General features: G+C 38.8%; 2 protein-coding genes and 2 long non-coding RNA genes across 4 annotated transcripts; 3 read left to right on the forward strand and 1 right to left on the reverse strand.

Moving 5' to 3' along the window:
• The first annotated feature begins 646 nt into the window (after positions 1-646).
• tmem110l (transmembrane protein 110, like) lies at positions 647-5963 on the forward strand. The gene is given in 9 exon segments (XM_020926552.2): positions 647-1230; positions 2509-2557; positions 2632-2684; positions 2687-2726; positions 2812-2933; positions 3152-3264; positions 3472-3555; positions 3641-3766; positions 4563-5963. Coding segments are annotated over 9 exon segments (897 nt in total). The 5' UTR covers positions 647-1043; the 3' UTR covers positions 4686-5963.
• A 198-nt stretch (positions 5964-6161) lies between these two features.
• itih5 (inter-alpha-trypsin inhibitor heavy chain 5) lies at positions 6162-14623 on the reverse strand. The gene is given in 15 exon segments (XM_055153243.1): positions 6162-6503; positions 6800-7177; positions 7377-7493; positions 8059-8103; positions 8215-8894; positions 10263-10572; positions 10682-10850; positions 11605-11721; positions 12001-12170; positions 12397-12668; positions 13375-13476; positions 13802-13850; positions 13853-13964; positions 14351-14395; positions 14463-14623. Coding segments are annotated over 15 exon segments (2922 nt in total). The 5' UTR covers positions 14565-14623; the 3' UTR covers positions 6162-6249.
• Positions 6388-8573, forward strand: LOC129408883 (uncharacterized). The gene is made up of 3 exons (XR_008632129.1): positions 6388-6515; positions 6932-8395; positions 8489-8573. It is a non-coding gene; the product is annotated as an uncharacterized LOC129408883 (long non-coding RNA).
• LOC129408884 (uncharacterized) lies at positions 8809-12546 on the forward strand. The gene is made up of 3 exons (XR_008632130.1): positions 8809-8897; positions 11626-11871; positions 12418-12546. It is a non-coding gene; the product is annotated as an uncharacterized LOC129408884 (long non-coding RNA).
• Positions 14624-15012: the final 389 nt, after the last annotated feature.

The following is a 15012-nucleotide window of genomic DNA, read 5'->3' on the forward strand; positions in this document are numbered from 1 at the left end:
TCAAGCGCGTGCCGCGCTTCATTAATCTGCCAAAGAAGGAGCTTTTCCAAACGCGCGCGCACTGAAAAGGATTATGTCTACCTTTTACGCACACGCATTTGCGAGTAGTATACAAGTTTCTTAGAAGGGAGTCTCCTTTTTCTGACTGTATATTTTCAATTAAGCTAAAAGCAAATAAGAGAGTGAGCCACTGGTGAGATCTAACAAACACACTGTTGAGGTGGAACATGATTATCCGCTATAGATTAAACTCTTTAATTAATTGTTTTGCTGTAATTTGTGTCCGTTTGTCTTTCTAGCACCCACTATGACACTTGGACAGAAAATTACGCCACTTGTGTCCAGTTTTGAATAGGCATTTGAAAAGGTATTTTAATTCTCCATTGCAAAATCAATCGCGCAAAATCAATCGCGCCTACAAATCCTTTCTGTTTATTCCAGAGGATGCCCTATACAGACAAACTAACTAAAGGCAACAGTGAAACTAAAAATTATCTGCTTTTTGACAGCTGACTTTTGAGGGCACTGTAGGAGACGCAAGTGCACGTGCCAAGGCGCGCCACAGTTTGGCACACAGAAAGGAGCGGATGGGGACCCAACGTCAAATTAATCATTTCTGATGCATTAGTCTCCCAAACCTGAATTGGAAGCTTAGGGACAATGGAAAAAAGCAAAACAAAATATGATAAAATAGACAAAAATAAGCACTTTAAGACCTTTACTTTGACATTTATCGACACCAGTAGACAATAAAAATGTGCCTTTACTTTGATAGTCATACCGGATGTTCTTTTATCGAGGACAATTGACGCTGATGTTTTCGTTTTCATAAAAATGGATGACACTGAGATGTTTATTGTTTCTTCCCAGTTACATGAATAGAATGTCACGTTTGTTGAAGGGAGCATTTCAAGTCCAGTAACTCCGAAACTTTTGCAGGAGGCGAGCAGCTTGCGGTCTGGTATTTTTAGTGCCAAATCGTCTTGCATCGCATCGTTGCGTTGGTGTTTTTTTTTTTTTTTTTTTTTTGCCGTCGTGTCAACATGGACGCAGTATATAGTGAAATGTTTTTGGTGAGAAGGTCTTTGGATGCTTCTCCAATTGAAGTAACAAACATGACGGACATAAACAAAGCGAGTCCTCACGGCTGTGACAATGGCGCACTGACAGACAGGTTCGGTGTGTTGATACAGGGGCTGCTTGGCGTCGTTGCCTTTAGCACTCTAATGGGTGAGTATACGAGATTTCCTCCTAAAAACGTTGTCGATATTATAATTGTTAATGTGAATTATTAGAGTGACATTTTTGATCATTATAAAGAAAATGGGTAGGCATAAAAAGCAATCAATGAGGATAATATAGCCTAATATAAGCCTAAACGTATTACCTCAGTATCCTTAAAAACTTAACACGTAACAAGCAAATAAATCAATGCATCAATCAAGCTGACCTATGAAACGTGTTAAACGACAAACAGCAATAAATCCTAAATAACAGTAACACACAAAACAAACAAACAAACAAAACCACACATATAAAATTAAACTGCATTGTTTAAAGAGGAAAACTTTGTGAATGTCATGGGAGAGTGAGTATATTAACACCAAAATAAGATGCTTATTGAGAGACGGTGTGGACTTTCGTTGTTTGAACAATAGCTATTATTTTGTAACCTTGTGATTCTGAGGCAGCTGACATAGGGATTGCAATGTTGGGGCATGCTATCAGCTTTAGCATCCATATGTTTTAACTGTGTTCCCTCAGGCAGGATGCATTTAAATGGGCAATTATAAAAACTAGCCTGGGAACTTGGGAACTCTATCTAGGTCAGTGCCTGTCTCCGGGTAACCCCACAAGCTGATAGTGTGACCTGCAAGTTTCTGAGAATCATTGATGAGATTGATTTGCATCCACAGGCAATATCAACAAGCTTTGTATTGATATATTTGATTGGTTTTAAAATACTGTACTTTAGCTGTGGGACTCAAAGGTCAGCTTAGTGGTGGTTACACAAACACAATACCCATATTTTCAACTCCTATAGGCCCATATATCAAAGCAGACAATGCAAATTAAATTAACAAAGCATACACTATTGCAAACTCTTGATTTCACTTTATATTTTCAGTTCCTCTGAGCCATCTTGGATTCTTCCTTGAGTTTAATGCCCCCAAAACCTTCACATTCAAAAAGTTTACCCAAATCAAACTTTATTTGAAATACAAGCTATGCCATTCACATACAACACATTGTAAGAACTGCATAATTGCCTATAAAGTAAAAATAATAATTAAATTCCTGTTTCACATGTTGAGCCACATTCTTTGATCTTGTGAGATGGAAAAGAGTAGGCGGTGTGTGTGTTTGGCACTTGTTTTTAGGGAAAATAAAGACCAACAACAAACAGGATCATTTGAATGTATGATTTTCTATAAAACTATCACTGTGGAGATCATAACTATCACATCCTGCCTTTTCAAATAAGATTTTTTGTTTTGCTATTTATAGTAAAACGATTCAGAGAACCAGTAGGAATAAGACGACCCTGGAGAATTTGGTGAGATATTGCTGTGCAGAAATTGTTTTAAATATGTTACATGATGTTTTTGGCTCATCAGGTTGCCTTAATAGGTTTTATGACACATCAAAGCAGGCCATTGGCTCTCTCTTCATCCACTTTGCTAATGTTTCTTGTCTACCTTCACTAAGGAGGATCCATGTTCCCTGTGAGTTAAAAAAAAAATGTATATTTTGATTATGTAATATAACCCCAAATCACAGAATGATGGCTATTTCTTGTTTGTTCAAAAGGTATCTGATGAACTTTCTTTTGGATGCTACACTCGGGATGCTAGTCATCTGGTTGGCTCTGAAATTAGTTTCGAAATTTGTGGAATACAAACAGTGGACACTCCTAACACTTGGTGAATATGGTAAGTAAAATCTCTAATCTATAATCCGAATGCAACTGATTTAATTTTAGATTTTGGGATGCATTTTCCTATGTTGCCAATAGATGGCACTATAGATCAGCTCACAACAGACAGGAGGATTCTTTCTACAGCTCACTGGTGTTGCCCAGAGTTTTTTCTCATGTTTTTTGTGTTATCATTAGATATGCTCAGTGATATTCCTCCTATTCACATTTTAGGTGACCCTCCACAAGCCGCTGCATGGCTTGGTCAGTGTGGCATTTATTTGCTTATTATGGTGCTGGAAAAAGGAGTGGTCAGTCTGGTGCTACTCATCCCTGGATGGTCTGAAGTAAGCAGTAAACATTTTCTTAATAGTGTTGCATACAAATCAAAGATATTCAAAATCAGAAAAGAATATAGTCTATTATTCTTTCCAATTGACTGAGGAGGTTGTAGCATGTTCAACTACTAAGATATAAATTGTAGAGTAATAGACATATATAGTAAATACATTGAATGTATATTGCAGTTGTTTAAATCTGTTTATCTGTTGTAGTTGCAAGAAGTGCTTTTGGACTACATTGCTAACCCTCAACTGGAGCTTGTGCTGGTCATGCTCATTGTGCCATTCATTGTCAATGTGGGTGTTATTTAAGGTTTAGATATTATTGATCCCAAAGAGTATCCAATCAGTTTTAATATTATCCAATGCCTTTTCTGTGTAGGCAATCATGTTCTGGGTGGTGGATAGTCTGATGATGAGGAAGTTTAAGACGATGAAGAGTTTGGATGACACATGTGACAGCTCTGTGAAGAAAGCAGATTCTCTGCTAAATCCAGATGAAACACAGGTGAGCATTTGAAATTGTCCTGTAAGAAAATCTATTGAAGTACACCGTTTCAAACCTAATTAAATTAGATCATATCTAATCAATGTCTTGAGCATATCACACTTGGAAATTACATTAGTTATCCTTGGCAAAAGAAGAAATTAAATTTGTCAACTCGACAAAAGTTTATTTTGGTTGAATATGTTTCGCAGCTGAACTGAAACTTTTGTCCAGTTGACAAATTGAATTTCTTTTGCCATGGATTCTAGCTGGATGACTGAGGGATTGTACACACATTAGTTATCCTTATAATAAAATATATACAGTAATATAAATCATGCATGTAAAGAACTCAATTTACATAGCATTTACATGCTGCTTACAACAACAGCAACAACAACAAACATATGTATTGACCATTTATTTACTTGGGATTAGGGTTAGGTTAAGTGTAAGTGTCTGTTCTCACAATTTGGTTTGTGAAATTAATGACTGAATTCCCAGTCTCTCAGATGGCCATAAATCAAGCATTCACCCACTGAATAAAAATGACATTTGGGATGTTTCCACACAGTGATGTTATGGAAAGTGTGAAGAGTGGTGCATGACAAGTACAGAGGCCCATGCCTCTGTAACGGGTGGGGTGGTGGTTCCACAGTAAATAGTTTTACTCTAGGCTTACATTGCTAAAGTTTTAGGGGACTCCTATCTGTTTTAAGAGAACAGAACTCATTTTAATACATTCATTTTCAGAATAGTGTACATTTGTGCAGTCACAACATATATGTGAATGTATAAACCTTTCCTCCTGTCCTAGGTTCTCCTAACAGAAGAGACAGACACAGAAGAGGCTTCAGAAGGTGAAGAGGATGAAAATGAATCTGTTCCTCAAGTGCAATATTCAGGAGGACCAGTGAGACCCAGCTGGGTCACTGTTTAAATCTGTATCCCTTCAATTGATTCATCCAGTATCCACATGTGCACAAAACCTCTCACCAAAAGTGTGAATACTATATTAGACTTCCAATAGGGTTGTTTGTAACTGCAACCTTAGTTGCATTTTATGATTTATAATGAGCAAAATTATGTTAATACATGTATAAAAGCATCCAATGTATGGTATTATAATATATGTGCAAGCTGACTTCAGAGTAACTTCTACTGAAAGTATGTGGCTAAATATTATTACCCAGCACAGCACCTGCAGGGTGAATGTGGTCTTTACTCAAAGCTTTAGTCAGAAAGGGTATCAAATTCCAAAGTACATCAAAAAGCAAAGTATGCATTTTATTTGAAAGCATCAAGTATTTTATTCACATAATTTACCTTTTTAATTAAACTGTAAATTACAGTAATTATAGCATGTGTTTCCTTTGCTTAGATAATCATGGCTTCAGGTGGTTATTAAAGGTTGTCAGAGCATAGAGGTCAAGTTACGGGTTCAATTATACAAACTCAAATGTTTTTGCTGTGTTCACTTTATTTTGTATGTTAATGTTGCACATCAAAAGGATTTTGTCAAGGCTGACTAGGACAAGTTGACACAATGTAACCTTTGTTTGTGACTGTGATGAGGGTAAAACTAAAACCTTGGCCTTAAGCAATTCATCATCATTTCAGGTAAATGATTTATTCCCTATTCACTGGGATTTATGTACACAGCTGTAGCTCATGTGTTGTATAATCTGTTAGTAACTTTTTTATTATTTGCATTCCGTGGTTCTGCCTGTGATATGGAAAGTCAGTGAGAAGTGGTGTAACCAGGTATTAAGTATTAAATATAGCTGTAAATTTTTTTTTTTTTTTTTACAACCGTCCATCTGCATATTACTAGTGTTAAAAATGTATTTTTTAAAATGTGCTTTTTATTTATGTTTTTTTTTTTTTTTTTTTTAACTAAATTCTGAAAACAGCACAGTGCATACCACATGTCAATGGTGCTTCTTATTGAATGTATCTCTTTAATCTCCTCTCTGAATAAAGGTGATAGACATGGAGCACAGTTGTTGGTGGATTCCTGTAGTAGCCAGAGCAGTGCAGCCTGATGACAGATCCTGTGAGTGGGACATGGCTGCTGCACACCTGTGTGGGTGGAGCGAGACGCTTTGTGACCTGCAGCTGATGACAGAGTGCACTGCTCAGACTGTGTGTCTGGGTCCTGGATGCTCTGCTGTGTGAGCTGTCACTGCTGAAGAGGGGGCCACTTACAATGTGGATATCTATGGAGACCAGGTGTGAACATCCACAATACGGATACCTACATAACAGAAAGACATAGTAAGACAATGTCTGCTGCCTGTTTTTAATGATAATGATGATGTGAAGGGATGATTGTCAGTATTTAGTATTTTTATTCACAATATAAAATGGAAAACAATACTTTTATACAATAAAATATAACATTCCCATTAGAAATACAAAAATAAAATTAAGTTTGACAACTGTAGTCCATAAAAAGACTGGTGTTACACATATCAAAATTTGATACAATGTCTCTGGCAGTCTTAAAGTCTGTTTGTCCCGTGTAGTGAGTGCCCAGTATCAAACATGTGGGACATTAGATAGTCCTCATACTGTCCATCAATTAACTTGGCAGCATTGTTCCTGGCAAACCAACAGTCCACACTCTGTGTCCCACTTAAGATCTTCCTGGTCTTCTTCACCACTGGCACAGAGCGCTCCTTCACCTTTAGGACTGTAGAGGGCGCCATTTCTCCTCCTGACTCAACAAGGCCAACTTCTTCATACAGGAACTGACCTGGAGAAGCAGGTGGTGATTTATTAAACATATATGTGAATCTACCTCTATCCAGTTATCTCCTGAAATCCCAATGCTTGAGCTGTTAGGCTTGCCCACTGAGGAAGGCACCATCTGACCCTCCTCTCTCAGTGGGAGTGACTCACACAGAGATTGCAATTTCATAAGGTAAATGAACAATGTGACTCCTCGATTGAGAATTAAATTCAGTTAAGCAGGCATCAGAAATGAGGCACATAATTTTAACTTGTTGGAAAGGATTAAGATTTTTTAAACTTAAATATTTCTGGCTTTACCTAATAGTCCATGGCAGTCAGAAGACAGTCCCTTGCTGTTGCTGATGTAGAAGCCCAGATGGTCTTTCTGGTAGGGTGCTGGGTTCTTGTACTGGTGCAGAAGAATGATGAAGCTTATGTTGTCTCCCACAGTTACAGTCACATTGGACTTCCCAATGATGGCCACCGTCAATACACCACTGGTCACTGTGACAGTGGAATGACAGGCCAAAACCATGCGGTCTTTTCCATCCAGAATCACCTTTTTAGGAGTCACTTCGATGTAAGCTCGTCTGGGGTGGTCCACTACAATTGTTATGGTGTTGAAATATGTACGCTGTTGCTTGTGACTGCCTGGAGGCGCAGGAGCACCAAGGAGCTTTCCATTTACTGTCACACCTTGAAAGTAGACAATAGAATTCAACATTCTTTGCACAGATATTGCTGCTGTTTATTTATTTTACCAGGTAAACATAAGACATGCAGCTCTCATTTTAATCATGAACTAAGGATTATAGATAAAAGTATGTAATTCTGTGTTCTTTTTGCAGTGCTAGTTGTGCAAGGATGTATGGTTCAATTTGTAAGGAAAACATACCAGAATTCTTGTGGTCCGAGACCAGACTCAAGATGTGTCCGGGCTCACCATTAATGTTAAAGCACACCGTCAGTTTGCTTAGTGGAATCTCAACCACAAAGTGGGGGTCACCATCAGCTAAGAGTGCACAAAGGAGAGATATGTGTAATAAAATAGATGTCTATTTAAAAATGTGAACAGGTAAACACAACCTTAAACAAGTGAAGTGTAGTACAGACTAGAGCAAATCTGAAAATTGAGACAAACCAGTCCTTACTTGTTACCAAATTCTTAATTTGTATGATTTTCAGGGGCTTGTGAGAACCAAGAGAATTGAAAAGAGAAGTGATGAGGTGAGAAATGATAGAGCAGGTGTAATAACAGGGTCATTAGCCTTTGCTAACTACCTCAGATGGGGTGCTTCTTGTCGCTGTAACACAAACGTGGTCCCTGTGCACTGTACACCATGTGTAAACTACCACTTTGTGTCTTTAGGTATTTCAATTAGACCTTGTGTGTTCTTCCTTTTTCCAGGTCATGTTCAGAGCCATCCTTGAGCTGTTTGTTCACACTGACTGTGTGATCACCTTGTCTACTCGACAAGCCTTAAAATTACAGACCTTCAACTAAAAGGAAAAATTCCCCCTATCACACTTTATCATGTAGCTGTATTTTCACAAGAGAGAAATAACATTCAACACACCTGATGTTTTTGAGATACTGATTGGCTTCTTGGATGGAACTTTACCTGCAAGCATAGAAAAAAGCAAAAAGCAATAAATAAATAAATAAAACAGCTTTAGTTGTCAAGAAGCGCCCCTGTTTTCAGTTAACCACATATAAAAAAGCAAGGGCTCACCAACTGTGCTGCTCTGGTGAGAAGAGCCAGTAGACCTCTGGTCAGATTTCTGGGGCTGTCCTTCCTCTGTGTTCTCTGGCAGGCTATTGGCAGCTGAATCTCCTCCCAGAGGAGCTGGGGAGACAGTGGGTGCTGGTGCCATGGTTCCATCAGCCAGGACCTCAGGCTTCTCCACCACCAGGTTAGTGAGTGGTGTGAGGAAGTTGTATGTCAGAGACAGGTTGGTGGCCTGCTTGATGTGTTCTTCTCTTTCTTTGCTTGTCCTACTTTTCAGTCTTGATCGAAGACCATCTTTAACACTGAGAAATCCCCATACACGTTCAGCAAAGTCCTCCGCAATGGCTCCCAGAGCAACATCCCATCTGTAGGAGCTTACAGATGCTGAAGGCCTGCCAATGCCTGCCAGTGCTGCTATCGCTGCTTTGACGTGCTTCTCTGTCTCGACCTGACGGTGGCGCAGTGGCACATCTGTCTCCAAGATGATGCTCTTGTCATTGTTGGTGGCAGTGACCTGTACATGCAGAGACTCTGCACTTTTGTTTGTCAGCTTTCCAGCGACAACAATCTCTGAGCCATTGAAGTAGTTGGTGAAGAGATGCTGTGTCACATACTGCACTGAATCCTCGGTGTAGTTGATTCTTATGTCAGACAGAAGAGGAGTTCCTATTTCATCATAGAACCTGGTAAGACATATAATCAAACAAGGAATTCAGAAAGGTTTACACAAGGGGTACAGCTAGACAACAACCCTATATAATAAATATCATTTGAAGTTGGTGATTTAATGTCTATCTTCTTTAAATAACCAACGCTATTTTGTTTTCACCTGTAAAAGCTATGCAGTAAAGATATGAGCATGACAACATACCTTGAAAATTATACCTTGCAGCCTTTTTACAACTGAATTTTTAGGGAAGAAAATGACAAGTTTCCCAATGTACAGTCAAGGCAACACAAGCAACCCAAAGATGCTCCATGAACACCTAACTCACAGAGTTTAATTAATGAAATTAATTTAATGAAATGTTATGTTTACTTATAATTAGCACAAAACAAAACAGGAGACATTTATTTTTGTTTTTCTGAGGTCTAGAATGTCTTGAAATTGTACTGATATTGTGACCCACCGAGATATGTATTGAAAACTGTATCACTGCATCCCTACTATCTATGCACTCATATAATACTCATATAATACTTTCAAACAGTGTGCATAAAATATAATTACACATTAGTCAAGAAAGCCTATCCTCAAATGAACCAAGAATGAATCCATTATTTTCCTAGTCTTTGCTGGAAGACATGTCACTAACATTTTTGCTGGTATGTTATTTCCGGTTATAAGCATACTTGTCTAACCTCACTTTTGTCACCCCACTTGAGGGTGTTGTGCATACATTCTTATACACGCATGTATGCATGCTTCTAGAGCCTGTGTCCTGTCCCATGTTTTTGTATGGCACTAAACCTCCTCACCTCTTAACCAACCTGTTTGCTTAAGCCGGAGGAGGCCTATTATCAGTAGAGGCTACCCCCTCAGACAGAGGTATTACAACACACACACATTCCAGCAACTGAACAAACACCTTGTGTGTCCAAGTGCGGAAGAGGGATCTAGAGAGAGTAGAAGCCAGTCTCGAAAGGACAGAAGAAAGGTGGTCTGTACCAAACAGAGGGAGGCTGTGACAGGCTGCAGCTGATTAAAGACCTCTGTTGTCAGCACCGTCACATTTGTGCTCTTCGTTCCTTTATAACGTGATGACAGATGGAAGCTTATGTCACACAAGAGAAAGGAGGTATTTAAGAAAGCTAATAGTCTGATAAAATCAGATTAGATTACACCATTTTAAAATGGGACACAACTTTTTGGAACATGACAACTATCAATTTAGATAAATGAAACACTGCTCTGTACAAGAAAATACTTTTTTTTTTTTCTTATTTCAAGTGAGTGAGATACCAGACAGAGAAACAATCTCCAAAATAGGGCATGAGGACAAGGCAAAGCCACACTCAAAATCAATAAAAAATGTTGAAAGGCTTCTTACCCTTTTAGCATGACACTAGCATCTGCCTCTTCACTGATTCGTCTCATCATACCACAGTTCTCCAGCGCCATTCTGTCCAAAAGTTTATAGTCCACATCGTTCCCGATCCCAATCGTAAAGATGCAAAATTTCTCTTGCACCGCAGAGCGAGTGTTGCCCAGTATTGTTGCAGACTGGACCTCTCCCACAGTGGGACGTCCATCAGTCAGGAAAATGATGAGAGATACACTGTTAGGGTTGGCCTCTGATGTAGAGAGGTAATCTCGAAGCAGAGATGAGCCGATTTCAATGGCACTATTAATGTTGGTACCTGGAAAACAAGCAGTCATAAAAATAGAAAAAAGTAAATTCAATGATAATAATTGTATAATTGAGACATAATAGTCTTGAGAGATTTTTTTGTGATAGAACTTGCTGACCTCCTGTGGGTGCGAGCGTGTAAATAAATTTTTTGGCATCTCTGACATTTAATGGAGTGACTGGCACCAGGCGATTCTTCCACTCTTTGACTTTGTTGGAGAAGCTTATGAAGTTAAAGTGATCGCCAGGACGAAGATCGCTCAAGATGGTAAAAAGAGCATCTTTGGTCTGCAGAAGAAAAAAACTAAAATGTTGCAGGCTGTGTGTTATGAAATTGGACATCTTCATTTGGTGCGTGGGTGTAATATAGCTATAATTTGGCTCTAGACCAATTACAGAAGTCTATATAGGCGATATACAGAAAGATCAGGATCACATGCTGACCTATCATACAGGCCTCTATTGTGAAGCCACATCAAAAATCCCTTGTTTGTGCGTCTGTGATAAGTGGGGAGAGGGATCAGGGGTCGAAGGGGCAGTTGTGTGGAACGTTCCATTACCCCATGCAAACTGACCTTCCACTCTCACAACAGCACTGTGTTTCCATGTCCCAGCAAATCTGTTTTTCACTTTTGACTCTACCTCTCATGCAGCTGCACACATCACATGTGACTGGCCGAAAGGCCAAGGGATTTTCATGCTATTGCATGGGGGAAAGCTCTGATACGGATATTCCAGTGTAGGAGTCAAAATAGTGGACTATTGCATTACTGAATGAAGTCATTTAATGTCCTTGAAACACATGCTCTATACATTTACTGAACTATATACACAAAGCACAGGGTTTGATTTATATTACAGAGAGAGTGAGAATGATCCCATAATATCTGATGTGGCTTCTGCTTAGATAGTCACTTTAAATTTATTGTGGTCAGACAAAGTCCTCTGATAATAAGAAAATATGTTTCAAACAATCACATCTTGATCAAATTCACCAAACTAGAGAAAAAATATTTTTTGTTGTTGTAATCAATGGTTGTACCTGTCTAATCTTTGTTCCCAGCATGGATGCACTGGTGTCGATGACAAACACTACGTTTTTGGGCACAGCCGGCAGGTCTTTGGGAGCAAAGTAGTGGACAAAGTGGCCGTTCAACACCTGGAAACGTGCACACACGACAGGCAATGAGATCAACTGCAGAATTAACATGTGATTGTCAAGATTTAAGGGTATCTCGAAGACAAACACTGGATTTTGGCATAATAGCAGAGCAGGTGGCAGGAAGCCGACTGAATTAATGACTAGCAGGTGGGTGGACACAAGTGTATGAGTGCAGCAGAGCTCAGGGGAATTTTGTCCATGCATAAAATCAGTGAGCTATATTCTCAGATGGAAAAAGTCTTTAAAACACTTTATTGATAACACATCAACACTCACCTGTATATCTCCAATTCCCAACTCTCTTTCCACATCATAGCGGACGACAAAGTCTCCAAGATTCCCACTAGTGGTGATTTTAGCCTGCTGCACAATGGTGGGACTAAATGTGATACTACACACATTCTTCTCGTTTTTGACAACAGTAGTGATAGGGGGTTCAGATTTGGCTGGGAGAGGAGGAAAAAATTTTATTTAACATGATAGGATATTACTTATTAAGATTCATTTACAATGAAATTAAAACCATTTTACTGAGGTTAGATTTTGCAAAACCAAAGCAGAATGTATGAATGAAGTAAAATTATAGAGAATTTTGCCCACAAAAGAGAGTGCAGACAACATGGTTTACAGCATAGAAGAAGACTGGGGAATAACAATACAAACTGATTAAACCTGAACTTTTTGGTGCATTAGAGGAGGCCGAAGATGTGATGCCCTTTCCATTGCGCAGAGGCAAAACTTCCAGATGTGTGATGGGAGAGTGGTCCACGATGGTTATGTCTAAACTGAGGCGACTGACCAACTGCAGGGGCCGGATACTGGTCACATGTTCATAGCGACCCAATCGTCTTTGCAGGAGCTGCTCATATGTGAGGAAGAAGATGGCACGGTTTCGACCAGGGATCTTGACCACCATTCGAAATACTTCTACCTCTACCTCAACACTGGAGAACAACAGAATAATAACATTTTAGTGTAATGCATAAATGTGAAACATTGTTACAGTATTTTTGTTTATGTTTATTTTTGTGTTTGCTAGTTGCTAACTGTTTTGCAAAGTTGCTAATTACAAAAATATTAGGGTATATTGGCCTATAGACATGCCAGTTTAGCAGCTTTGCTTCAATCAGTCTACCCCATAGCAGCTGTGGCTACAGAAATAGTTTAGCACCACCAAGCATGATTTGAGTCTCTTTAAAGGTATTATATAAATCCAAGGCATGTAATTGAAAATAAACCTGACCTGCTCAACAAACAAGTCTTAGCTAAAAGTTTCCTTTCACATCTTATATAATTCACTTACTCTGCTATTTAAATCAGCTGCAGACTCACAAAATCCCTTTTTATCAATGATGTCACTTCTTCCAGAAGTCAGGGAGTCATATGATGGCTCTTGTCTCTGGAACCTAGATTGGCTTCATTCCCATGCACCTAAAACCACTGATCTCTACAGATGACTGCTTGTGGTAAAAGGTTTCAGGTAGGATATGATCACCTGTGCTAAATTAAAGAGACCAGAAGGAGCTGGACAGTCAGTATGTAATAAAGACAAGGCGCCAGTGAGGAGGTGGGCGTCCACATGCACACAAAGACACACACATGCACATGCACACAAATACAGACAAGTATACACAGTCACGTTTACCATACCTTGCGTCACCTGAGTCCTGGCCTCTTGTTTTGACATTTTCCTGTTTGACCCTCTTCTCCTTCGGTGTAATCTCACTCTGGTAAACGCGACCTCCTACGATCCTGGTTCATAGGTCAGAGGTGGGGGATTAGATGGGTGCTCATACGCAGGGACCGTCTATTATAGTGGTTTAAATGGGTAACTGAATAGGTGAATTTGTCTTTTTAAACGTCTGTGGTAAGAAGTACTTTTTAATGACATAACCATCGCAACTAAACTTTCCAAAGGAGCGCTACATATGCTCTAGAGTTGGTAAGATACAGGCTATACCGGCCTACAAATAAATCAATATAGCTTGTATAAACCTATGATGAATAATGTCTAATTACAATAAAACGATATTGCGTGCGTGTTGTTGCTGGTCACGTGAGAGTAAAAAGCGCGTACATGGTGAAGTTGGAGATGTATGCGTCTGCGGGAATGGCATACTGAAAGACCCCTCTGCGGCCGCAGAATGACGGTTCAGCAGGGCACAGTGCACCGCAGTGAAGGCATAGCGTGAGATGATGGTGGTCTTTATGGAGAGCTCTTGGATGTGAGGTTTGGTCTCCTGAAAAAGAGGCGTACACATGCACATCAAAGTAAGATTTTATAACCTGCCCTATCATTTTACAAATAGATTTACATTGCTCAGAATGTGCTCTCTATTGGTAACAAGCTGTAAATAAAAGCAATGCTATTCCCAGTATTCAGGGATAATATCCAGTACATTACAGATACTCTGGCACATCTACGCGCACTTGGCGGACTCGTTTGCAACACACCCAATACTCCCTACTTTAAAGTTCAAAAAAATACATAAAATAACTAGGTCATGCATTTTTGTAGTTTTTACTCTCTGAAAAGAGAGAAGTATTAAAAGTATTAAACACAACCTACAAACAAATGAGGATGTTGTTCTAATAAAAATAATACAAAAAATATTAAATAGCTTACCTTTGTTAAAATGGTCTTGACTTGTCTTGGGACTCTACGTGGAGCCTGGAAACACAAAAAGTAAGTATATATATTTACACACACACATACACGCACAGATATTTTTTCTTACAATTCCCAAGTCAAAGTCAGATAAATCCGCATCTTCATCAAACTGAATGTTGTCCCCGGCAGCCATCAGAAAACAAAAGCCTATTAAAGTGATACGCAACATTTTAGAGACCCTACCCTCTAAAATTAAGAAGCTAAAAGTGACATGGCAAGCCTTGTACGTCCAACTGTTCTTGAGGCCAGAGTGACCAAAGAGTCTTACAACAGAGCAGCAGAGACTAACGCCCACCCACCAAAGAGGGATGCGGTTTTCCTCTGATAACCAGGCTGCTGTTGCTGAAAAGAAATAATACATAAAAACGATAAGATAGAAGTCCATTATGGAAAAAGAACAGACGTGGATATATATATATATATATATATATATATATATATATATATATATATATATATATATATATATATATATATATATATATATATATATATATATATAAACAAACAAAAAAAACAAAGAACAAAACAGCGGTCAGTAATTAAGATTAAAAATTAAAAATATATTTATATTTATATTTAAATATGGGCCATAAGGCTATAATTGTAACAAAAGG

Source organism: Boleophthalmus pectinirostris, unplaced genomic scaffold (genome assembly GCF_026225935.1).
Source record: "Boleophthalmus pectinirostris isolate CB_2022bp ecotype Guang Dong unplaced genomic scaffold, ASM2622593v1 HiC_scaffold_18, whole genome shotgun sequence".
Lineage (NCBI taxonomy): Eukaryota > Metazoa > Chordata > Actinopteri > Gobiiformes > Gobiidae > Boleophthalmus > Boleophthalmus pectinirostris.